The 27,509-nt window shown below is 38.9% G+C and overlaps 1 protein-coding gene across 3 annotated transcripts in view; it reads left to right on the forward strand.

The window, feature by feature from the left end:
* CRPPA (CDP-L-ribitol pyrophosphorylase A) overlaps positions 1-27,509 on the forward strand; it is a gene marked incomplete at its 3' end in the record, with an annotated part of 296,095 nt that overhangs the window by 11,969 nt on the left and 256,617 nt on the right. For 2 of the 3 annotated variants that reach the window (XM_080701694.1, XM_080701695.1), the window contains exon 2: positions 16,931-17,080. The exons of the other annotated variant lie outside the window; for it this stretch is intronic. In XM_080701694.1, the coding sequence (XP_080557820.1) occupies positions 16,931-17,080 (150 nt within the window). The remainder of the gene's footprint in view (positions 1-16,930; positions 17,081-27,509) is intronic. 3 annotated transcript variants of the gene reach the window in all.

Below are 27,509 nucleotides of genomic sequence, written 5' to 3' on the forward strand. Positions count from 1 at the left end.
CCTTGGAGGACCCAGCACTGGTCATGCCTCAAGGCAGGCTCCGATGCCGGCCTCGCTGGCCCCAGCACCGGCCTAACCCCTTGGCAGGCTCTTATCCTGGCCTCGGAGGCCCCAGTACCGGCCTTGCCTCACGGCAGGCTCCGATGCCGGCCTCGCTGGCCCCAGCACCGGCCTAATCCCTCGGCATGCTCCGATCCCGGCCTCGGAGGCCCGAGCACTGGTCATGCCTCACGGCAGGCTCCGCTGCCGGCCTCATTGGCCCCAGCACCGGCCTAACCCCTCGGCAAGCTCATATCCTGGCCTCGGAGGCCCCAGTACCGGCCTTGCCTCACGGCAGGCTCCGATGCCGGCCTCGCTGGCCCCAGCACCGGCCTAATCCCTCGGCATGCTCCGATCCCGGCCTCGGAGGCCCGAGCACTGGTCATGCCTCACGGCAGGCTCCGCTGCCGGCCTCATTGGCCCCAGCACCGGCCTAACCCCTCGGCAAGCTCATATCCTGGCCTCGGAGGCCCCAGTACCGGCCTTGCCTCACGGCAGGCTCCGATGCCGGCCTCGCTGGCCCCAGCACCGGCCTAACCCCTCGGCAGGCTCTTATCCTGGCCTAGAGGCCCCAGTACCGGCCTTGCCTCACGGCAGGCTCCGATGCCGGCCTCGCTGGCCCCAGCACCAGCCTAACCCCTCGGCATGCTCCGATCCCGGCCTCGAGGCCCCAGTACCGGCCTTGCCTCAAGGCAGGCTCCGATGCCGGCCTCGCTGACCCAGCACTGGCCTAACCCCTCAGCAGGCTCTTATCCTGGCCTCGGAGGCCCCACTACCGGCCTTGCCTCACGGCAGGCTCCGCTGCCGGCCTCGCTGGCCCCAGCACCGGCCTAACCCCTCGGCAGGCTCTTATCCTGGCCTCGAGGCCCCAGTACCGGCCTTGCCTCAAGGCAGGCTCCGATGCCGGCCTCGCTGGCCCAGCACTGGCCTAACCCCTCAGCAGGCTCTTATCCTGGCCTCGGAGGCCCCAGTACCGGCCTTGCCTCATGGCAGGCTCCGATGCCGGACTCACTGGCCCCAGCAGCGGCCTAACCCCTCGGCAGGCTCCGATCCCGGCCTCAGAGAACCCAGTACCGGCCTTGCCTCACGGCAGGCTCCGATGCCGGCCTCGCTGGCCCCAGCACCGGCCAAACCCCTCGGCAAGCTCCGATCCCGGCCTCGGAGGCCCCAGCACTGGTCATGCCTCACGGCAGGCTCCGCTGCCGGCCTCGTTGGCCCCAGCACCGGCGTAACTCCTTGGCAAGCTCTTATCCTGGCCTCGGAGGCCCCAGTACCGGCCTTGCCTCACGGCAGGCTCCGATGCCGGCCTCGCTGGCCCCAGCACCGGCCTAACCCCTCGGCAGGCTCTTATCCTGGCCTCGAGGCCCCAGTACCGGCCTTGCCTCAAGGCAGGCTCCGATGCCGGTCTCGCTGGCCCCAGCACCAGCCTAACCCCTCGGCATGCTCCGATCCCGGCCTCGAGGCCCCAGTACCGGCCTTGCCTCAAGGCAGGCTCCGATGCCGGCCTCGCTGGCCCCAGCATCGGCCTAACCCCTCGGCAGGCTCTTATCCTGGCCTCGAGGCCCCAGTACCGGCCTTGCCTCAAGGCAGGCTCCGATGCCGGCCTCGCTGGCCCCAGCATCGGTCTAACCCCTCTGCAGGTTCCAATCCCGGCCACGTAGGCCTCAGTAGTGGCCTTGCCTCACAGCAAGCTCCGATGTCGGCCACTGGCCCCGGCGCCCGCCTAACCCCTCAGCAGGTTCCGATCACTGTCTCTGTGGTTATTATTTCAAAGGTTCCAGTTGTAGTGTATCAGATCTCTGCCTCCCCCGAATATTGGCCACTGGCATTGCCACTGCCTCCACCGTTTCAAATCCTTCCCAGGCTCTTTTTCCACTCTGAATGTTGTCCAGTGTTCCTAAGCATGCGTGATGGTAGCATTTGACATTTGGTGTAATTTCTCCAAAAAAATATAAAGTTGGTAAGATCCGGTTTCTGCTTCTCCTGAATACAAGTCTCCACCACCATCGCGAAGAACTCTTTCAACACCGCATTTCTCCTTGGTCTCCGCTAAACTCTCTCCTTATATGTGATGTCTGAGATTCTTAACAATATAGAGAAATAGCAGTCCTCTTTCACGGAGAATTTTTCCATAAGTTCCAGTGCATTTAGATAAGTTTTGTCTGCATCTCCAGTGTCCTGGCATCCATAACGGCTTTCTTACCTCCTCTCCAATATTTTTCTTTATCTTTTTCTGTTCTGGGCCCGGTTTCTCCAGGGGTCTGGCGTGCTACTCGCAGTTCGGCCGGGACCCAGAGTCCGTGATCCGGGCCCCAGCTGGCGTGCCCTGTGCTCGACCCCCGCCCAGAACCCAGTGTCTTACTGGGCCTGGTTTCTCCAGGGGTCTGGCGTGCTACGCGCAGTTCGGCCCGGGGCTCAGGGTCCCGCGACCCAGGCCCCGGCTTTTGTGCGCCGCGCGCGACCCCTGCCCAGAACCCAGCGTCTTACTGGGCCTGGTTTCTCCAGGGGCCTGGCGTGCTACGCGCAGTTCGGCCGGGGCCCAGAGTCCCGCGACCCGGGCCCCATTAGGCGTGCCCTGCCCGCGACCCCTGCCCAGAACCCAGCGTCTTACTGGGCCTGGTTTCTCCAGGGGTCTGGCATGCTACGCCAGTTCGGCCCGGGGCTCAGGGTCCCGCGACCCAGGCCCCGGCTTTTGTGCGCCGCGCGCGACCCCTGCCCAGAACCCAGCGTCTTACTGGGCCTGGTTTCTCCAGGGGTCTGGCGTGCTACTCGCAGTTCGGCCTGGGGCCCAGAGTCCCGCGACCCGGGCCCCATCTGGCGTGCCCAGCCCGCGACCCCAGCCCAGAACCCAGCGTCTTACTTGGCCTGGTTTCTCCAGAGGTCTGGCGTGCTATGCACAGTTCGGCCTGGGGCCCAGAGTCCTGCGACCCGGGCCCCATCTGGCGTGCCCAGCCCGCGACCCCCGCCCAGTTTTTGCTTAATTTTAAATAGTGTTTGGTATTTCTGTTCAATGTCCTATCTCCATATAAAATTGTAAGAAGTAGGTCAAAGAGATGCGTACTAGGGGATGAGATGAAATAAAGTTAATATACAAGTATGTTATTTCTGATTTTATTATAATTACGGTAAGTGATAATGTAAATTTTCAGGAATTAAAGTTTAGCATATGGATGATTGGAAGCCTCCTTCCAATTTTTTTTGCATATCTACTTTTTATGGTGTTTTGTATAGAAATATAATACTCTCCTTTATGTATATATTGAATAAGTTGTCTTTTATTTATTAGTTTAAAAAGGAGATAAAAATTTTATATTCCACACTATTTTAGAATACTTCCAAAGTCTAATTGCCAGCAATTAGCTTTAAAGACATTGTTTTATGAATATTTATTAAGTAGTCTTTCAATGAAGACAACTTGGCTAACTAAAAATGTGATTATGTGGTTAGAGAAGTTCTATGTCACATTGTCATAATTAGCTAGAATACAGATGCTCTAGGAGGAATGCATGCTGGGATCTGCTGTATGAATGTATCATATGTTTTGTTTAATTTTGCTTCTAAATGTAAAATGTACAGGTGGGGTTTATTCTATATTTTATGATTTGTATCTATGATGACTTCCATGATTAACATATGTAAATACTTTGATAGATTAGCCTGAAAGACAAGTAATCACTATAGTGCTGAGCTGTTAATCTTTCATTCAGTTCTTATTAGGTTAATACCTAAGGAGATACTTTCATTTAATATCTAGGGAATGATGCTTCATATAATAAACTTTTCAGATATATTTTGTAGGTAAGTGGATTTGTTCACACTTGTGTAAAAATTTTGATACTTTATTTTTCAGAAACTGGAGCTTCATTGTACACTTGTTTCTGAACAGAAATCTGTTAACAAAATAGCTCTGGTCATGCTTGTTAGTATTAGCATCTTTGTTTTATATCTATTTATACCACATGGCTAGGCAGTGGCAATCAGAAGGGTCAGCAAAGAGTTCACCTGTGGTGAGCCTTCATGGGCCTTTTCTTTAGTAAGAACCCTGAAGCTGCTGTCACCTTGTGCATTCAGTTCTCTTCACATTATACTATTGATCTCAAAGGTTCTAAGGACAAGAACCTGATAATTCTTGAAATTTACCAATCTGTGGTAATGGTATATAAAATGTGGATGGATTCTGCTCCTGAGGAGCTGATTTTTAGTAATCAAGATAGCACAAAAATACCCATTTTTTTCAAAATCTCTTATTAAACACTGAAAACGTATAGAATATTGGTTATCTGGAAGTCTCCCACCTGGTATGATAATATTACCACCAATTTAGAAATTATCTTTTTCTCACTGTTACTTAATTTTCCCAAATTGGTAAATATTACTTGAACTCTATTGTTCTTTCTTTTCTTTTACTTTTGTAGCATGTGTCTTTAAAGAATATATTGGTTGTAGCCGGGCGTGGTGGCGCACGCTTATAATCCCCGCACTTGGGAGGCGGAGACAGGAGGATTGCACAGGTTCGGAGCCAGCCTCTCTGGCTTAAGAGACCCTGTTTCCAAATAAAAAAAAAATATATATAAAAAATAGGTCTGGGAATGTAGCCCGGGGGTAGGGCTTCCAGGAACCCCAGTACCACCAAAAAAAAAAAAAAAAAGAGAGAATATATTGGTTGTAGGTGCTATGTGCATTTATCACTTTGAATCTCACTATGATGTATAATTATATTACACAAATAAAATTCTTTTTTTTTTTTTTTGGTGGTACTGGGGGTGGAACCCAGAGGCTTTCTACCTCTGGGCTATACTCCTAGACCTTTTTTATATTTTATTTGGAAACAGGGTCTCACTAAGTTGCTGGAAGCCTCACTGAGTAGCTGAGGCTGGCTTCAAACCCGTGCGATCCTCCTGTCTCAGCCTCCCAAGCGCGGGGATTACAAGCGTGCGCCACCACGCCCAGCACCAATAAAATTCTTAATAAAGAGAATATAGGGTTATGTTCTTATGACTTTTAACTTATGTTTTGCCTAGTATATTTATGGAAATTATTTTATGCAAACCTGTTTAGCTGTCTTTTATTCTTAGTCACTACTGTATATATCAATATTCATTTTTATTTTTTAGATATTTTTGTATTACTGGGGATTGAGTCTAGGAGTATATACCTTTGACCTACACCCCTAGTCCTATTTTATTCTTAGTTTGAAACAGGATCTCATTAAGTTGAAGGCCTCATTAAGTTGCTGAGGTTGAATTTGAACCCACATTCCTCCTATCTCCACTTATTTGGATTACAGCTATGGCCAATGCCTGCACATTTATTTTGTTTTTAATAGCTAATTTTTAATGCTTGTAATAGGCTATAATAGAGATTGTGCTTTAAATATAGAGAAAAGTACATTTAAAATTTTTATGGAGAGCCGGGTGTGGTGGCGCATGCTTGTAATCCCCGCGCTTGGAAGGCGGAGACAGGAGGAGCACACAGGTTCGAAGCCAGCCTCCCTGGCTTAAGAGACCCTGTTTCCGAATAAAAATATAAAAAATAGGTCTGGGAGTATAGCCCGGAGGTAGAAGGGTTTACAGGAACCCCAGTACCCCCCCACACACACACAAATAGGGAGAAAATTTTATATATTTTACAAAAATATAGAGTATATTATGAAGACTATACCCAGCAACCAGCTACAACAATTAATAGCATGTTTACCATCTTGTTTTTATCTATTTTGTAAATACTTTTTATTTGGATTTTATTGACATTATAATTATACAAAATATCAAGGTTTATAGTGATACATTCACATATGCACATAGCACAATTAGGTTTATTTCTTCTCTCGACCTCCTCTTTATCTTCCCTCCTTCTTCAGTCCCTTTCCTCTAATCTACTGGCCTTGCTTTTATTTTCATGAGGTTCTTTTTGACTTTTTTTTCTCTCTCTACATATAAGAGAAAACATGTGCCTCTTTACTTTCTGAGTTTAGCTTTATCTTACTTAGCATGAAGTTCTTCAGTTCCATCTATTTTCTTGTTAATGATGTGATTTTGTTCTTCCTTACGATTGAGTCAAATTCCATTGTATGCATATACCATGTTTTCTTTATTCGTTTATCTGTTGACAAACACCTGTGTTGGTTCTATAACGTGGCTATTGTGACCATTTATTTTAGAGGTGACTTATTTTTTAAGGCTTTGTTGATGCAGATACTCTTAGTACGATCATTTTTATGATTGTTTTCTGATGCCCATGTGCAAGAATTACTCCAGAGTGGATGATATATGCAGCTTATCAGGTTTAGCCGATAATACTATATTTCCAAATTTCTATGAAAATATAATCCCATCAATAGTATATAAAAGGGATTTGAGCGGTGTTCTGTCTTCATCATCACTGGATATTCTTAGGATTGTTTTTCTCAATATAATTAATGGAAAATGCTTCTTCTCTGCAGTTAAATTAGCATTTTGTTAATAGCTTAGGTTTTTTTTTCTTATTCATGGGCTTTCTATTGTCTCATTGAAATGTTGTTCATGGGAGTCTTTTGTCCTTTGTCTTTTAAACACTGACTTTTAGGAATCATTTTTTCTAGATGCTTGGTACCAGGACTGTTATATGCTATGTTTTATAAATAGTGTTTTGTGATGAAAAAGTAATATTGCTGTGTAATTTATGGTGCTTCTTTGAATATGTTTTGATTTTTTTCATACTGAGGTCATGAAATATTCTCCAATTTTTTTCTTTTAAAAGTATTAAGAGTGCTAGCCAGGCGTGGTGGCGTACGCTTGTAATCCCAGTGCTTGGGAGGGTGAGACAGGAGGATTGTACAGGTTCGAAGCCAGTCTCTGCTACTTAGTGAGGCTTTCAGCAACTTAGTGAGACCCTGTGTCCAAATAAAGTATAAAATAGGTCTGGGAGGATAGCCTGGAGGTAGAAAAGCCCCTGGGTTCCACCCCCAACACCACACATACACAAAAAAAGTATTAAGAGTGCAAAATTCAAATATATTTTATGGTATGTTGATTGAATAGGGAACCAATTTCATTGTTTTTTAATGAAGATAACTAACTATTCTATTATCTCTAATGGAAAAATCTCTTCCCTACTGGCCTGCACCAGTACCTCATTAATATGTTGAGTTGTTTCTGTGAATGCCTGATTCTGTTTGGATTCTCTTGTCATTGGCATATTTTCCCAGCCTGTCTTCATCAGTATAGCCTTTTAATGTTTCCATAACTGTCAGGTCATGTGCCCCCACCACTAGTTTTACTCCTTTTTATTCAGTGGTCAATTTCTCTTTTATGTAATTCTTATTTGTATATGTATATACATTCTTAAACATTAGAGGATTTTTAATGTTTTCTAAGAAGTAGTTTTCCCATTTATCCATCCAGCAAGCATTTAAAATCACTTAGCTGAGGCAGTTAGAAGCTCCCACTTTGTCTCTGAAACTTGGTCTCACCACCTCTAGTATTTTTTATTACTGCATTTTGTAGTTGTTGTCTTGCTTGCAGTCATGTGTACTAGAATTAAGATCGTTGACAAAAACTGCATCCCATTTCTCTGAATTTTTAGGACCTTAGGGTAGGTACTATGAAGTAGCTGCTTAAGATATGTTTGTTTAAAGACATATAAATAAAGGAAGGAGTTGGGCATGCTGGTACATGCCTGTAATCTCACTACTTAGTGGGCTGAGACAAAAGGGTTACATGTTTGAGGCCAGCCTCAGCAATTTAGGATCTCATTAACTTAGTGAGACTTGTTTCAGAATAAAACATAAAATAGGGCTGGGGTTGTGGCTCAGAGATGGAATGCCCCTGGGTTCCATCCCCAGTAAAACACACATACACACATACCCACATGAGTGTGCGTGCACACACAGGGAATGAAAAACTACATTTGGTAGAAAAAGTGTTGTAAATTAAGAAGAGAGTTTCTTCATTGGAATGTATAGGGGAGAAAGAGTTTTGTTGGCTAACTCTGTGCTTTTCATTGTTCTACAGGGGTGTATGTGAGAGGTATCTATATTTAAACCATATAATTATTTAAAAGTAATAAAACAGTTAAGTGAATATTCATTATTTTATGTAATGAGAAACTTTTGTGAGGTATTTGCCACAGGAACTGAAATTAATTAATATCAAAAGCAGTTTTATTTGTCACTTATGTTCATCAAGGAACTGAGATGTAAGAAACAAGTACAAGCATATTTGTCTTATTTTAGCATCTTATAACTGGTCTCTGGTAGGAATTACCACCCTCCCATAACACATTAGAAGTGGAAACCTTTCAGAGCAAGTATCGCATTGCTTCTTTGTTCCTCATTATAACAAATACAGTTGAGAAAGTAGATCTTGTCCAGTTTCCTTTAGGTAATGAATATAAAATATATAAATTAGATAACTGGAGGGAAGTGGGGGCAGAAATAAGAATCTAAGACTACCATGTACTCATGCATACTACTGAGATAGATGTTTTCTACATGGGTGGCTAGATATTGTGGTTTTACTGGGCAATTTTACTGTATTTTGCCATCTTTTCAGACTAGTGTTTCAATTTTGTTTTGAGAAATAGGTACCACTTACTTGTTACTCTGTGGCAATGTGACTGCTATTAAGAGGACTAGGAACTCTTGGACTTGGAGCTTTGATATGGGGGCTTCTCTAAAAAAATTTTAGAATTTTATAGCTAGAAGGCCCTGCAATAAACATATGGTTTATAAGATGTTTCATTTTATGGAAAAGAATAAATATAAGCAGGGAAAGATGCCATGTTCTCTGAAGCAAGTTTTATTAAGTGGCATAAATGAGACTTACATCATAGTTCATGGACTACAAATACAGGCTATTCATCACAACCATTTCTCTTATTAAAGGGATGGGATTTGTTTTGTTCTCATCTTAAAAACTTTTCAGATGTTACTTCTATGTAAGATATCCTTAAGACATACATATATTTCCAGGTGATACTCTGATTTCTTTGGGTGGTCAGATAATTGTCTGATGTCCTAGATCTAGGATACTGATAGATAAACTCAACAGTTATTTACTAAGTGCATGCTACATATCAGGTACTTCTCAGGGAGAGAGAACTCATTAAGGGAACATTGTGGGACAGACAGAACATTCTGCAGTATTCATTTTCTGATATTGTCACTATCCACATGTGGCTGTCAAATACTTGAAATGTTCCTAGTGAAAACGAACTAAAATAAATATTTATTTATTTATTTATTTATGCTGGGTATTGGACACAGAGGCATTCTGTGTCTGAGTTATACCCCCACACTGATTTTATTTCTTACTTGAAAAGTCTTTTGAGGTTGGTGAGAGTCTCACTACTGCTTAGCTTGTCCCTAAACCTATGATTCTTCTGTCTTAGTCTCCCCAGTACTAGGATTACAAATGTGTGCCATCATGCCCAGCTTGAATTTCACTTTTAAATGGAAGAATTTTGACTAGTTCTTTGAATGAGATGGAAATTTATTGTACGGTCTTCAAAAAGAGGAATGATGTAATCTTACTTATTTGGAACAGAACCATTCTAATTTGTGAATAATAGACTGAAAAGACAAGAGTGAAAGGGAAAGTAATTGGCATAGTCTGAGAGTGGACAAAAGGGTGGCTTCGATTTTGACTGTGGTGGAGACAATGAAGATTGGACATATTCGAGGTATTTTGATGCTGATGGGGGCTAATCAATGGATCCTGTGTAGATTATGAGAGTGTTTGGAAAAATCAATCATGGTCTTTAGAATTTTGGGGCCAGAACAACTGGAACAATAGAGTTGATGTTTTTGTAGATGGTGATGTCTATAGAAACAGCTTGGAGGTATATGAAGTGGGGAGAACCAAAACTTTGACTTTAATATACTGAAGTTGAATTGGGTATTTTGAACTTCTCCACCCAGTTCAAAATACCCAATAGGCATTTGGATGCACAAATTCAGAGTTGTAGATAAAGTTCCAGGATGATATATAGGTTTGTAAGTTCTCATATAGTTGTTTAAAGTGTTGGGACTTGATATGGCTATATGTAGAATAATTGTAGGTAGAGAAGTCTGAGCTCTCCAGTATGTACTGTTTTACCATTTAGATTAAAAAAAAAAAAAAAAAACAAGGATAAAACACGAGGGAGTATTTACCAAGGATTTCTGAAAGCTAAGTGAACACTCTTAAGACTGAGAACTATCAATTACATTTGGCAGTGTGGGTCACTGTTTATCTTGGTAAATGTATTTTTGTTGCCAGGGTAAAATCCTGACTGAAGTGGATTCCAGAAAGCATGAGTGGAAACAGACATTGAAGATAGGGAATAGTATAGATAATTTGTAGTTTTGCTTTATATTTTTATGAAGAAATCTGATACTAGTTGGAGAAAGATGTGTGATAAAAAAGGACATATTTAAAGGTGACAATCATCATATTTGTGTGATAATGGTGACAATTCAATAGAGTAGTAGAAATTGAGGAAGGATAGAAAGAAGGCAGTTAATGTGGAGGGATACTTGGAGTACTTGAGAGGAAATGGGTTACAGTCCTTAGGAGCTGGAAATTTTTTTTTTTTATGTGATTTCAAGGTAGGAGTTTTAAACTTTTTTGTTAAATTTACTACTATTTTATTCATTTCAGTGCTTTTGCAAATAAGTTTTAAAAATTTTATTTTGGAGTTGTTGATTGCTAGTGTATAGAAATAAAATTGAATTTTGTACATTGAGTTTACTCTGTACATACTTTCTGAATTTTTTAGCTCTAAAAGTTTTTTAATTAGATGCTTCCATCTGCAAATAGAGAAAGTTTAAACTTCTTTTGGGTAGCTTCTATTACATTTTCTTAGCTAAGTATTCTGGCTAGAACTTCTATTACACTGTTTAATAAAAGTGGTGACAGTGGATTTCCTTGTATTTTTTTCCAGATAATAAAAGGAGAACATTCAGTCTTTCACTATTAAGCATGATCTTAGCTATTTTTTAAATAGATGCTGTTTATCAGATTAAGTTCTGTTTCTAATTTGTGTGCATTTTTTTCATGAGGGGTGTTGGATTTTGTACAGTTTTTTGGCATGCATTAGATGTTCATGTGTTTTGTCTTTTTATTCAATTAATATGTTGAATCAATCTGGCATTACTGGGATAAATCCTACTTGGTCATGGTTGGTAATATTTTTTATATGTTGCCGAATTTGGTTTAGAAGTACAGTCAACCCTTCATGTCCCCAGGTTTCACATTATAGATTCAAGCAACCACAGATGGAAAATATTTGGAAAACTGCATCTGTACTGAACATGTAGACTTTTGTAGTTCCCTAAATACCATGGTATAACAACAATTTGCATAGCATTTACATTGTACTAGGTATTATAAGGCATCTAGAGATTTAAAGTACATGAGAGGATGTGTGTACATAAATACTATGCCATTTATATAGGCATCCAGTGGTTTTGGTGTGCACAGGAAGTTCTGCTACCAGTCCTCTGAAGATATAAAGTATGGACTATATTTTGAGGATTCTTGCGTATGTATTCATAAAAGATAGTGGTCTGTAGTTATCTTTCCTTTTTTAAATTATTTTTTTAATTTTATGTGGATCATATTGAAAATGGCATACATTCAGACTATACTTGGTGCCCATTTCCACCCCCAACTTCCCCTTCTCCCTCCTGACAATGTGTGTCCAGGTTAACCATGTTACATTCATATTTTTACACATATTTGAATGTAGCTCTCAAAGTATTGTCAATTTTTCTAGTGATTTCCTTGACATTTTTTTTTTTTTGTTATTTCTAATTTCATTCTATCCTCAGAAGAGAACATGTTTAGTACAATTCCTACCTTTTAAAATTTATTGAGTCTTGTTTCATGGTCTAGCATATAGTCTCTTCTGGAGAATGTTCCACCTGCATTTAAGAACCTGAATTTTGCTTTTGGTGAGTGGTATGTATGTTAGATTTACTTGGTTCATAGTGTTTTGAAGTCTTTCATTTCCATGTTGGTCTACCTAGTTGTTCTAGTCTTTATGGAAAGTAGAGTATTAATGCTGTCAACTACTGTTAATTTTTCTACTCAATTCATTAATTTTTTTTCATGTATTTTGGTAATGTTGGTTGGCGGTGTTGGGTTAATATATTCAATTTTTAAATTTACCTAATGGATTTATTCTTTGCATTATAGGGTAGCCCTATTTATCTCTGTCAACATTTTTATTTTAAAAATTTTTTTATTTATATATATATTTTTTGTGGTACTGGGGATTGAACCCAGGGGCCTTCTACCTCTGAGCTTTACCCCCGACCTATATTTTATATTTTATTTGGAAACAGGGTCTCACTAAGTTGCTGAGAGCCTTATTAAGTAGCTGAAGCTGGCTTTGAACCTGAGTGATCCTCCTGTCTCAGCCTCCCAAGTACTGGGATTACAAGTGTGCCTGGGGCAATACTTTTTATTTTAAAGTATATATCTAAGTTTAAGGACTTTAGCTTTCTTATTGTTGCACTTTGCATGATGCCTATTTTTCCAATCTTTCAACTCATTTGTATCTTTGTGTCTCAATTATGTGTCCTATAGAAAGCATATACTTGGATATTTAAAATCCAGTTAGACTATCTCTTCTTTTTTATTGGATTGCTTAATCTATTCATATTTAATATAATGTCAGGTTTATATTTTCCAGTTTGATTTTGTTTTCTCTTGTATCATATCTTTTTTATTTCTCTTTCCTGCTTTCTCTTACATTGAATGAATATTTTCTACTGGGACATTTAAATTTCTTTATTTTTATTCTTTAATTCATTGACTATTTTCTTAGGTTACTGTGGAGCCTATAATATACATGCTAATATACATCAAATTTTTTTTCTACCTTAATTCTAGGGAGCTATATAGAATCTCTACTTTAATGTGACTCTATTTTTTTCCTCTTTTGTGTTATTATTAAGCTTATTAAATCTATAAACTAAAATCCATTGTTACAATTTTATATTGTCTTTTATAGAATCTGACAGAAGAAAAGCAAATAAACATATATTAATCGTTAGATTAACTTTATAATTTTCAAATTTTGTTTATTTACACCTATGTGTTCATGTTACCATCCATCGTCATTTTCTTCTTTTTATTTATATACCTTCACTTACATTCACTTCTTTTGTGCTTTTTTTGTTAAATATATTGTAACTTAAAATGTGATAGGGTAATCAATTAAATATGTATCATTTAATTCAGTTGCTTTTTCAATCAATTAATACAAGGCAGGAGAAATAATCATTTTCATTGTCTTTTAAAATTACATATTACTTTTACTTGTGTGCTTTCTTTATTCATGTTGATTAGAATTGCTTTTTGGTGTTTATTTCCTTTAGGTTCAAGAACACATTACAATTTTAATAAGATGAATCTGCTAGCAAGGCATTTTACTTGTTTTCTGTGAATTTCTGTCTTCATTTTTGAAACGCTGGCTTTGCTGATTATAAAATTTTAGATACATTTTTTTTCCTTTTATCACTCACTATATCACTCTACTGGCTTCTGGCTTTAATTATTTTTGATGAGTCAGTTATAAGTCTTATTGTTGATCTCTTATTATTGATAAGTCATTTATCTTGGTTTCATGATTTTCTGTTCATTGCCTTTGGTTTTAACTATTTTGCTAAGATATAATAGGTAGGGTTTCTTTTACTTGGGGTTAATTATGCTACTTGAATGTGGAAGCTTTCCTTTAACTTTGCTATTTTCCAGTCATATATTTTTTATTTCTCTTTCCTTTTCTTCTGGTAATCTCAGTACAAAATTGGTGATGTGCAGAATGGTGTCTTTTAGTTTCTATTCTTTGTACTGCATTCTGTCTGTTGATATAACTTCAGTTACTGATTGTTTTCCAGGCCATTTATATCCTTGAGCACCTCTAGAAAATTGTTCTGGTTCCTGTGCTTATCAGTTCTAGAGTTTTTATTTTCTTAAAATCTAAATATTGATAAAAATATTGTTATACTTTGCTTGACTCCACGTATAATTTCCTTTCTTGGAATCTATATAAAATAGCTGATACTAAGTTTTACATGCTATGTTTGACACCTCGACTTTCTCATGGGCAGTTATTGTTGTCTTCTTCCACAACCCTTCCTGCCCTGCTTTTATCAGTGACATTTTAATCTCTCAGTATATATTTTTGGTTAAAAATGAGATATTTTAGATATATTTTAGTATATCCAGTCTCATATACTAATTCCCTATTTACTACTTCCCAAGATTTAATATCATTTGCTTATTTGTACTTGGTTGGTGTACTTATGTTGAAGCATTTTCATTCACAATAAAAAGCTTTAGATGTTATTTTTCAGAGGTTGGAGACTTGGTTATGGGCTTAATCTTACTTGAAAGTATTTTTCATAGTGTTCTGTTTGCCTTTGTCCCTGACCTATTATACTGTCTGCTTCTATTGATAGAATGTGGACTGTCTTATTCAGATGTTGGTTTTGTTAAGATATGTTAAACTCCATTTGTTGCCTACTAATTGCTTCCCTTTACTTTTGATAATGCCTGGAACATAATTATTCTTCAATATAGTAAATTAAACACTGTTACCATTTGCAAGCGCAATATTAAGGGCCAATATTTGATATTTATTCTAATCCCAGGGAGTCTCCTGTTAGTTTTATCTTTCCTTGGTCTTCTCTGGCAAACTAGCTGGCCTATAGTTCAGCTTTTTGCTCTCATGTGGATTCCAGTATCTTCTTAATTGCTTACCATGATAATCTCTCTTGTTAAAAGAGTACACTTAGGCTTACATTTCCTTGTACTGTTTTCCAAATAAACTGAGTTCCCTTGGAGAGCTTCATAAATTTCTATTCTTAGAGCTTTCTTCTCCATTTTTGAAAAAATCACTGTATTACTGCTCTAGCAGTAATGGGTGGGCAGAGTGTCCTGTTTCCCTTAGAGTGACTTTCCCACTTCATGATCACGGTGCTACATGAGGCAACTGAAGAATCTAGTTGTCTTCTTGTCTCTTCTTTCCTGGCATGGAAACTCGGCTCTGTATGTGTGCTGGAGAACATCTTGGTCAGACCTGTTTGGATTTTAGTCTCCATGCCATGGTGTTGAAGAGAATGGAAAATGCTGGCACTATGCCCTTCTCATTGGGATCTTGCAGGAGATGGAACCCTGTTTCTAAAAATTTTACTGACAACAAGCAGGGATTGTGTCACACTGAGCTGTGGGTGTGGAGGAGTGAAAGAAGAAACAGGTCATGGATCCAGTATCACGGATACTGTGTTCTTAAAAAATGCAGTAGATTTCTTTAAATAAGTGTTACTTTATCTGATGACTGTCTTTGGAACAAATCTTAGAGGCTTTGAATGGCAGTTTCAAAAATATCTTTCATTAGATTGCAGGGAAGAAAGTCTACAGAGCCCTTCACACTGTCGTTTTGGCTATCTCATGTTTTCTTTTTTAAAAACTTCATAGTCGACCCGGGCATGGTGGCACATGTTTGTAATCCCAGCACTCGGGAGACTGAGATGGGAGGATTGTGGTTTGTGGACAGCCTCGGCTACTTAGTGAGGCCCGCCGCAACTTAGTGAGACCCTGTTTCAAAACAAAGAATAAAAATAGGGCAGGGGGTGTAGCTCGGAGGTAGAATGTTCCATCCCCAGACCCACAGAAAACAAAACAAACAAACACACCAAAAAACTTTATAGTCTATCATAAATTTCCAGTATTACTTATAACTATTTGCAACAGAAATTTAATTCTTGCCTTAAAAAAAGCAGTGTGTGTTTGTGGGTATACATGTGTTTTCTTCCTGTTATATTTTCTAAACCCTACCAGGTGTTAGGCTTGACCAGTTGGACTTATTCTTTACCTACTTTTCACCTAGTTGGACACTATTTTCTCTCTCATTCCCAGCTGTCTCATTTTTGCATTTATGCCAAGGCCCCAAATTTCCACTTGAGGCACTGGAAATGATGACGCAACTTGTAAACTGTCTGCTTGGCTCGTTTATTAGCTTTGATTTTCATCCAGTCCCTTGGCTTTTGTAAACTAGCATGTGGACTGTATCTTGCTCAGATGTTGGTCTTTTCAAAAGCACACTTGTTCTACTTGTGCATTGGTTTCATGTGCTCTGTTGCTCCAATAACAATTGTGTGGAAGAAAGGACATTTTGAATCAACATAAGGTTTGTTTAACTGCCTGCCGTAGAACCTTATTTTAGGGCAACTTCATTAAGGTAGCTTCCAGGAATTACATTAAAACCTGCATTACAGATGAGACCCAATTAAAAATAAGGGGGAAAATTGCCAGACATGAAGGTGTTTCTTTTTTTTTTTTAAAATAAACTTTAGATGTACCTTTGAAGAGATAAAACTTCATCATAGTAATGAAATCAATGTTGTCTGGTGAAGCATTGCATCGAGGTAATGTTTGAAATGAATTACTTTTTAAAGAAATAAGACAACTTAATTGTTTGGGTTGTTTAGTCTCATTTTGGGGATCTTGGAGTTTTTTTGTCAAATGATCTAATGTGTAAATTAAATGTTCTTAAGACACAGTAATTAGTAAACACAAATTTGCAGCTTCTTTCAGTTTCACCATCCTCTTTCTCTTTTTCTGCCCACCTTCAAAAAATATCCAGTTGTATCTTAGTATTCTTTTATGGCATTTGACCTCAATAGTCTGCGATAAAAAAAGAATTTGAGCCTATGATGAAAATAATAATTTCCGTTTCTTAGTATATAGATATATAGACTGGCAACACTAAAATTCATTACTGGCCTGAGATAATTGTTCAGATATTTTCTTGAGATAGCTTATAGAAGGTTTGAATAAGATCAGGTTTTTGCGGAATTTTATTTTGAAGTTCTCCCTATATGAATTAAGTGTGCTATTTGCCTTTTTGTTTTCTTCTTTAGGCTGCAGGAGCGATTAGACCTCTGGTATCTACTGTCATCAGTCCCTCTGCTGATGGTTGCTTAGACTACTCCCTGGATCGGGCCAGACACAGAGCAAGTGAAATGCCACAGGCTTTTCTCTTTGATGTGATTTATGAAGCCTACCGGCAGGTAAGATTCCTGGGGTTTTAACAAAATGACTGTTATGTTGTGTTTTACCCAAACTATGTTCACATATGGAGAATTTTAGAAGAACTCATGGAACTCAGCATATCGTTTTAGGCCAAAACTATTACAGTGCCGTAGCAGGGATATGTGGCTAGATCAGAAGAGAGACAGAGGCCATCTGGAGGAACCTATTTGTAGGCTTCCCTATGCTTTCTCTTTCCCCTGAGTGGTCATATATAGCACACCTTTGCCAGCAATGAAAATGTAGCCAGACATGTGCAACATGTCTTCCCAGCAAAGCCCGTTGGAGCTTAGTGTCCAAAGTGTTTGTTGGGTCATGTAGACATCCTCTGGCTAGCACATACAAAAAGGCCCTAGTATCTGAAGGTAAGCTATGTTCAGCATGAACACTGCTATCCATGCAAGCTGTCTAGGCACAGAGAGCCACCAAATTTCTGAGATTAATAAAATAATTTATTTACTTTCATGTAAACAATTATATTAGAATAAATATTATATATAAAAATATATTTTAGAAGAAAAATTGAGTAGGACCTAATGATTTTCACATCAGAGTAGCCTTTTCCAGTAGCTTTTGCCAAGTCTTTAATGCACAAGGCAGAGAATACAAAGGGTTTTGAGGCTGGAGAAGAGTAAAGTCATGGAGGAATGGGGTTGAAGTCCTTGGAAAGGGCCATACTCCATGTCATTTAGAGCCCTAAAGGTGGTAGTGTAAGCCTTTGGATTTTACCATGAGTGAAGTGGGAAATCTCTGGAAGTTAGGAAGTTATTGTATAGAGTCCTTTATGGTGTTATGTTGTAAGTTGTGGGGGAAATAGAGCATAGAAGGGCAGGGGGAGTGGTGAGAAACTATTGTGAAGACATGACCAAGATAGGTTATAATGACAATCAGAACAACTTGGATAGGGGAGAATGTGGTGTGAAGCCCTTGTATTCTGAATATGGTTGAAGGGAAAACTGGAAAAATTAGGAAGTAGGTTGTCCATTGGATAGCAAAGAAAGGAAAGAGTCATTGGCCTGAAGATTTTCTTTAAAAAACCAGCAGATAGTTGCCTTGTATTGAGTTGGAAGAGATTGTTTTATTGGAACAGATTTGGAATTTCGTTTTGGGATGCTTGAGATTCTACTACATGTAAAATCATAAGTGTTAAGGAAGTAAGTGGGTATATAATGTAGAAGAGTTTAGCTAGAGATAAATATTTATAATTAAGCTGTCATTGAATTTTTCCAGGTTGATAACATCAAATGAGTCAGTGCAAATAGAATAGAAGAGGTTCAAAGGCTAAATCAAGGTTTTGAGATTGGAAATATATTAATTTATTGCAACAAATTACCAGGCATGTAAGGAATTAAAACAAAAGAAATTTATTGTCTTACATTTCTGGAGATTAGAGATCTAACAACAGGGTGTTGGCAATGCTGTGTGGCTTCTGGGAGGATCCATTTCCTTGTCTTTACAGTTTCTAGAGGCTCCCTGTATTCCACATACCACTCCAACCTCTTGCTTTCATTGTCACATTTACTAGTACACATGCTGATTCTCCTGTCTGCTTCTGTTTTTGTTTTTGTTTTTTGTTTTATTTTTGGTGGTACTAGGGTTCCTGGAAAACCTTCTACCTCCAGCCTATACTCCCAGACCCATTTTTATACTTTTTAAACTTGGAAATAGGGTCTCTTAAGCCAGCGTGGCTGACTTCGAACCTGCGCGATCCTCCTGTCTCTGCCTCCCAAGCGTGGGGATCACAAGTGTGTGCCACCACGCCTGGCTCCTGTCTGCTTCTTAAAGGCTTCCTATGAGTACCCCAAACCAAGGATCAGCTGGATATTCAGGATAATTTCCTCATCTCATCCTCAAGTTCAGCATACTGTTAGAGTCCCTTTGCCACTTGCTAGTGTGTTCATATATTTCAGGAACTAGAACCTGGGCATCTTTGTGAAGGAGGACATTATTCAGCCTACCACAAGAGGTAGGGAAGTATTGGCTAAAGGGATAGATGAATGGTGGTAGGGACAAAAGTGTAATGTCTCAGATCCTTGGTGCAGAAAGTGCTTGGAGATTGTTTGAACCACTGGGATAAACATTTCACTAATATGCTGATGGAGATGACTTAGTAGAGAGAAAAGTACTGGAGTGAGGAAGGGTAAGACCCAGTGTACTAGTGGTGTTGGAGTTGCTCTTTGATAGGAATATGGAGAGCTCCTCTGTTGGGACAGAAAGAAGGGCAGTGTATGGGGATGCAGATGCTGATCAACTAACGCCTGTAGTAGTAGGATCTCTAATCTGTCTTTTTGTTTGTTTTCTTGATGATCTAAGAAACAGACCATTAGCTGAGAGTGAGGAAGGTGAGGCATTGAGCCTATAGAAAAGAGAAAAAATTTGAAATAGTAAATACTTTCATTCTTATATTCTTATAGTCAGCCTTAAAAAATATCCAAACTGTCCCCAAGACAAAGATGATTGTTTGGGGAGTATTGAAAACAATCTATAATAAACTTTTGAATAAAAAAATCTACAAAGCCATTGACTGATTTAATCATTTATATGGCCTTGAGATATGTACTTATATTTGTTCTTTATCAAGGTGTAAATTTCCTTTGTGGAACTCAGGCATAAATACATAATAGTATTATTAATTTCTGAAAGTTGATAAGCAATTGGGCAGTTATAATGAATGTCATAGAAAGTTGTGTCATCTTTAGAACACATGGAAATTGAATAACAGTCATTGTGTACTGTGGCAGAATAAAAGTAGGCAATGTGCACTTGGCATTACAGATGGCTTTTATCCAGTCATGCTAGAAGGTCAGAGAGGTTAGATGCCCTGTGTGCTCACCTGCTGGACTGTTGTTTACCTCAGCTTTTGTCTGACTTATCCCACCTACCCTGTTATGTATTCTAGCCATACTCCTTATTTTAGTTTCTCAAATACAAGTTTCCTTCTTTTATGTGGACCTTATTGCTTTCGTATCTTGCTATTTATCCTTTAGATACTGAGTAATTAATCACTTAGGGAACCTTATCCTGTCCTGTGCATACTAGGTTAGGCTAACCCATTTACATGTTCGCCTGGTACCTGATTTTCAGTTTCTTTCCAGCACTGGTATTATAATACCTATTATTTTATACTTTTTAAATTTGGAAACAGGGTCTCTTAAGCCAGTGCGGCTGGCTTCGAATCTGCCTGATACTTCTGTCTCTGCTTCCCAAACGCGAGGATTATAAGTGTGCACTACCACGCCCAGCACAATTGAAATGTTTGACTCCTCTGCTAGAGTATAAGCCCTGTGAAGTCATTGATGATATGTTTTATTAATTTTTAATTATTAATACATTTTATGCAAATTAATCGGTTTTACTGTCATATTTCCATAGATGCTTATATTGTGCCTTGGTCATGTACATGCTCCTACTTACCCCTTTTGCCCTTCTCTCTCCTCCATCTCCTCTGGTATTCCTTAATAGTCCCTTATCTTTTTGTTTATTTATTTATTTATTTAATTTTAAAGTTTTTACATATGAGAAGATTTCATTTCTCTTTAAGGCTGAAAAATACTCTTACATATCATGTTTTCTTAATCTATTAATCAGTTGGTGCCTAGACTAATATCCAAAGAATGCAAACAATTCAACAGTGATAGTACAGGTAATCAAATAAAAATGGGCAAATTATTTGAACAAACATTTTTTTAAAAAAAATGGCCAATATATTAAAAAATGCTCAAAATCTTTAACCACCAGGGAAATGCAAATCTTGGCTATGATTAATAATGCTACAAAACATGAATGTGGTAGGTATCTCTCTTATATACTGTCTGTATTTCTTTTAGATATGTACCCAGAAGTGCGGTAGGTAAAATCATACAGTACTATTTGTAGGAGCCTCCATACTGTTTTTTTTTATAGTGGTTATATGATTTATATTCTCAACCAACAGTGTGTAAGGATTCCTTTTTCTCCACATCTTTGGCAGCATTTATTTTATTTTTTTATTTTGATAGTAGCCATTTTAACTGGGCTGAGATGGAATCTCATTGTAGTTTTGATTTGAATTTTCCTGATAGTTAAAGATGTTGAGCATTTTTTCATAAATTGGTCATTTATATTTCTTTTAAGGAGTATCTATTCACATCATTTGCCATTTTGATTAAATTATTTCAGCTTTTCTTTGTTAAGTTTTTTGAGTTTTTTATACATTCTGAATGTTAATCCCCAACTGTTAGTTGTTTCTGTTGCTGCACAGAAAAGCTTGTTTTGAGGGGGCTTTTTGGGGATTGAACCCAAGGGCATTCTACCACTGAGCTACAATCCACCTTTTTTATTCCGAGACAGGATCTTGCTAGTTACCGTGTACTGTCCTTGCACCTATGATTCTGATGCTTTAGCCTCTCAAGTACTGGTATTACAGGAATGCAGGAGCTTTATAATTTGATATAACTCTGTTTGTTAATTCTTGATTTTGTTTCTTGAACCACTAGTATCCTACTCAAGATATTGTTGTCTGTGCCAATATCTTGAAGTGTATCCCTTATGTTTTCTTCTAATAGTTTCAGAGTTTCAGATCTTATTAAATTCTTTGATCCATTTTTAGTTGATTTTTGTACAGGGTATGAGACAGGGTTCTAGTTTAAAGTTTTACATGTGGATATCTAATTTTCTCAGTACCATTTCTTGAAATTCTCTCTCTCAAATCAATGTATGTGTTTTGGTACTCTTTTTGTGTGTATGTATATGTGTGATATTGGGGAATGAACCCAGAGGGGTTCTTCCTCTGAGCTTCACCTATTTTATTTTTTATTCTTAATGGAGTCTCCTTAAGTAGTCTAAGTTGGCCTCAAACGTGTAATCTTCCTGTATGAGCCTCCTAAATACTCAGATTATAGGCATGTGTCACGGACTGGCTTATTTTTGTCACTTTTGTTGAGAATCTGTTTGCTCTAGATGTGTGGATTTATTGTTGGGTGCTCTCTTCTGTTTAGTTATTTTATGTATCTGTTTTTATGCATTACCACCTCTTTTTGTATAATGAATCTGCATCAAAAGCAGTTATAGTGATACAAGTGTTACTCTGCTCAGGATTGCTTTGTCTATTTGGGTTCTTTTGTGCTTCTATATGCATTTAGGATTGCTTTTTCCTGGTCTGTGAAGAGCATCATTTGTATTTTGATGGGTATTTCATTTAATCTATGAATGGCTTTGTGAAGTAGTGCCATTTTTTGGGGGGATGTGTGTATGTGTAGTACTGGGAATACTAGGAATTGAACCCAGAGGCATTCTATTTTTGCGCAACATCCCCAGTTGGATTTTATTTATTTGGCAACAGGGTCTCACTAGGTGGCTAAGAGCCTCACTAAATTGCTGAGGTTGTCCTTGAACTTGTGATCCTCCAGTCTCAGCCTTCCAAGTACTAGGATTACAAGCATGTGCCACCATGCCCAGCCAAGTAGGGCTATTTTAACAGTATCAATTCTCTCAATCCATGAACATGGGAAATCTTTCTACTTTTAGTGTCTTCTTCAATTTCTGTTTAGTTTCTTGTAATTTTTATTATAGAGGTCTTTCACCTCCATAGTTATGGTTATTTCTAGGTAATGGCATTTGTCTTGTTCTTAGCAACCTGCTTGATAGTTTATTAATATCATATATGTATTTTTTCAAAGGAATGATCATGAAAGGATGTGTGAGCATATGAATATATGACAAAAGACCCAATTTTTTCATCTGTCTTGGTCTCATATTTCATAGTTCTCACTGTATATTTTCACTCTTCATTTAGGCCTCTCTGTAGACATTATCTCTTCGGAGAAAAATTTTCCAGTAATGTTCTGTGAATGGCCTCTGTCACCTACTTCTTTCTGCTTATGTTTTTCTTATTAGATCTCCCTATTTTTGTTATTTTGTTATTTGCCCATCTCCTATACTAAAATAGCACTCCCATGAAACAGGGAATTGATTTTGTTCACTAATATATCTCTAGCACCTGAAAGAGTTCAAGGCTCATATTATGTTCTTAATAGGTATTATTGAATGAGTTTCATGAAAAATTATATATGTATATGTTAAAACTACTCTCAATTATATGAATAGCTTTGCATGGGGGTAATCTATCTATTTATCTATCTATAATGTACACATATTTTCTTCCCAAAATCTTTAAGAAATTTATTTGATCAGTTGCTAGGAGTATAGCAGAGAGTTGAGTGTGAAGTTGATGATTTTCAGCACTTCTATAAATGCCAAAAATTCTTCTTTGCCTATATACCTAGGGCTCAATTAAATTGTGATATTTTCATTAGTAGAAATTTTAAAGGGTCAATAAATGTTTCTACAGAATGTCTGAGCATAAAAATAATCATGATAGGGTATTACATTAATATAACAGTGCCATCAAGTTGTAGTAATAATATGTAAAACATAACCTTTCTGTTTGTATGTCTAAGTATACATTAATGTGAGTGTATACACAAAGCAGAAAGATTGGTTGCCTGTGTGAATGCCGAAATGGTATTAGTTTTATATGTTTGAATTGATAATTCAAAAACCATTAAAATCTACAAGTGTGACAAATTTTTTTTGATCCATTGTGGACTCTTCTGTGTAGCTCAGTATTTTTTCATTGGTTTCTTTTGTTTGGGATCATCTAGGAAGAAAAACTTTTATTTCTTGGGAAGTTTTAATGACAAATTAAGAGATTACTAAAGGAAAAGATTCCTAAAGAAAACAATAATTACTATTAAAGAGTAACAAATTGAATAACAGAATTTATGTAGTCTCTAGGAATGTGAATAAAAGCCCATAGATTGGCCCAGAAAATTCTTATTGGATGTTCAGATATGAAACTCTATCCTATTGAGTTTCAGGAAAAAACAATAGACTCTAATACAAAGAAGCGTTTCAAAGGATGTAAATCTATTTCTTGAGAAAATTAGTGTATTCTTAGTGTAACAGATGGTATTCTTAACTTTATTGTTTAGGAGTCTGGCTTCATTTCTAGCATTCAAGTTTTTAAACTACACAGATTTCTAGAAAGCAATTTGTTAATTATATTTCATGAAGATGCATATGTATAAAAGATAATGGCAGGATTCACCGACAGTGTTAATAATATACCTTTGTTTTTGTACCCTACACTTTATTGTGGGGACATGCAATGTTTAAATGTTACTCAACATTTTGAAAAACTGTTTTTTTTAAAAAAATTTATACTTAATTTCAGAGTAAAAAAAATTACCATAAGCTGGGCATGATGGCCCACGCTTGTAATCTTAGTATTTGGGAGGCTGAGATAGGTGGATCGCAGGTTCAAGCCCAGCCTCAGCTACTTAGTGAGCCCCTCTGCAAATTAATGAGACCCTGCTTCAAAATAAAGAGTAAAAAAAAAAAAAAAAATAGGGCTGGGTGTAGCTTGGAGGTCAAATGCCCCTGGGTTCAACCCCCAGTACTGAAAAAAATTTTTTGTCCTTAAACAGACATTCTTCTCCCTGATTTTTAAAGATTCTTGTCACATGTCTGGGTATTAAAGGATAATAACCATAAAATTTAAGGAATTTAACAGGAATTCCTATTTTTAGTACATATTCTGCTAATATTCCACATGGATTACAGTTAATAAGACATGCTTTTTTAAAAAATTAAGTGTCATTATATTTGAGGCTCCATTGCTCAGTTAATAAAAGATCACACTTTGAGCCCCTCAGAAAGGTGGTGGATTAGATTTCTTAGTGGTTTAAAGTGACAAGTCAGTGCTGAGCCTGTTGGCGCATGCTTGTAATCCCTGAGATTGGGAGGTGGAGACAGGAGGATCGCGCAGGTTCGAAGCCAGCCTCGCTGGCTTAAGAGACCCTGTTTCCAAATAAAAATATATAAAAAATAGGTGTCTGGGAGTGTAGCCCGGAGGTAGAAGGGTTTCCAGGAACCCCAGTATCACCCCCCAAAAATATTATAAAGTGACAAGTCAGTTTTAAGAAATGGGAATTGAGGAAAGAGACAAGGGATGAAAAGTCTTTGGGGGAAGGGCAAGTAAAAAGAAATACAAAAAAATAAGTGAAAAAGAAATGAATAGGGATTTAGAGATAAAGCATTCAGAGTCAGAAAGAGCTGACTTGTTAGGTTAGTGTTTGTAAACCTTTTTGTTCTATGTAAATGTCAGTTGCAAACCATAGTAGCAATTAGTGCATCTGATTTGTTAATGAAAACATTTTTTATGTGTATGTGTGTATTTCATGATATGAAACCAATTTAAAATTTAAGTGGTATGCCAAAAGAGTTAACACTTTGCAAAGTCATGCTATATATTTTCTTCTGTCAATTATTCTAAGTATGTGATATAGCCATGTTGTTTTCTTGGACTATTTATATATATATATATATATATATATATATATATATATATGTATTGTATATTTTATTGTTGCATTGTAGTCATATATCACAATGGAATACAAGACTTGTGAGGATATACAAGCACACATCATCCAATTAGCCATTATCCAATCCCCATCCCATTCTCTCCCCCTCCCTCGATCCCATGCTTGATTGGTGATTAAATTTGATACATTTGTTTAAGTACATCATGAGTTTTAAAGAGATTCCATCCTCCCCCCTCCCATCCCCTCTGATTGGTCACCTTAATTGCTCCTCTATAGGGCCCTTTCTTCAACTAGATCTCCTCCTATTACCTATTTCTTCCTAGTTTTTGCATATTAGGGAAAGCATCTGGTTTTTTATTTTCTGTGATATTTCTCTGTGTATGCCGCATTGCAAGTTCCGATCACACTCTTGACAGCCCTGGCACTGGCTTGGCCACCTGGCACACTCTGATCCTGGCCTCCCTGGCTCCAGCACTGGCCTTGCCTCATGGCAGGCCCTGATCCTGGCCTTGCTGGTCCCGGTGCCAGCCTCACCCCTATGCAGGCTCCGATCCCGGCCTCAGAGGCCACAGCACCGGCCTTGCCTCATGGAAGGCTCGGATCCCGGCCTCACTGGCCCCGGCACCAGCCTCACCCCATGGCAGGCTCTGATCCCGGCCTCGGAGGCCCCAGCACCTGACTTGCCTCACAGCAGTCTCCTATCCCGGCCTTGCTGGCCCCGGAACAGGTCTAACCCCTCGGTAGTCTCTGATCCCGGCTTCAGAGGTCCCACCACCGGCCTAACCCCTTGGCAGGCTCCAATCCCGGCCTCAGAAGCCACAGCACCGGCCTTGCCTCATAGCGGGCTCTGATCCCGGCCTCACTGGCCCCGGCACCGGCCTCACCCCTTGGCAGGCTCTGATCCTGGCCTCGGAGGCCCCGTCACTGGCCTTGCCTCACGGGCTCTGATCCCGGCCTCACTGGCCCCGGCACCGGCCTCACCCCTCGGCAGGCTCCGATCCCGGTGTCGGAGGCCCCAGCACTGGCCTAGCCTCATGGCAGGCTCCAATCCAGGCCTTGCTGGTCCAGGCACAAGCCTAACCCCTTGGTAGGCTCCATTCCCGGCCTCAGAGGCCCCAGCACTAGCCTTGCCTCACTGCAGGCTCCGATCCTGACCTGGCTGGCCCTGGCACTGGCCTAACCCTCCTCAGGCTCTGATCCTGGCCTCAGAAGCCCAGCATCGGCCTTGCCTCACTGTGGGCTCCAATTCTTAGACTATTTTTAAAAACAATTCTAAAGCCTTGTAGGAAATAATTCTGTGATTTTTGGCTGTTATCTTCTTTAAGTGTAATAATCCTGATGAAGAGAATTTTTAAAATCATTAGCCTTAAGCTCTAAATTAGTCCTCTAATTCAGTTCTAGCATATGATGATGTTTTAAATGATTCTAGTTGTGCATTGAGTTATGTAAGTTATCAATGGTCCTATTTCTACCTTTTGTTCTGTAGCTTTTAACATTTAACTTTCTAATTTTATCAGTCTGGTGTACATATTACCAATTTCTGTGTTTAAATTTGAAGTTATTTCATTGCTAGTGAAGAAGTTTTCTCTCTCTGTATATACATACATATATATATATATATATATATATATATATATTAAACTTTTCTGCCTTGCTTATAGCTATTATCCAAATGTTTTTGTTCTCCTTAAAATTTGTATATTATAACCTAACTCCCAAGGTGATTGTGTTAAGAGGTTAAGAGGTGGGGGCTTTAGAGAGATGACTAGGTCATTAGGGCTCCATCCTCATGAGTGGGATTAGTACCCTTACTAAAGAGGATTGAAGCAGCTTGTTTGCCCCTTCTACTATGTAAGGACACAGCAAGAAGAATGCCTATGAGGACTTACCACACTCCAGTGGTAAAGAGATCTTGAATTTCCCAGCTTCCTGAATTGTGAGAAGTGATTTCTGTTGTTCATAAATTACCTACCTTGAGTTACTTTGTTAGAGCAGCCCGAGTGGATTTAAGACACTTATTAAATCTAACTAATACTGCTTATTA

This window comes from Muscardinus avellanarius (assembly GCF_963383645.1).
Source record: "Muscardinus avellanarius genome assembly, chromosome: 9".
NCBI classification, from domain to species: domain Eukaryota; kingdom Metazoa; phylum Chordata; class Mammalia; order Rodentia; family Gliridae; genus Muscardinus; species Muscardinus avellanarius.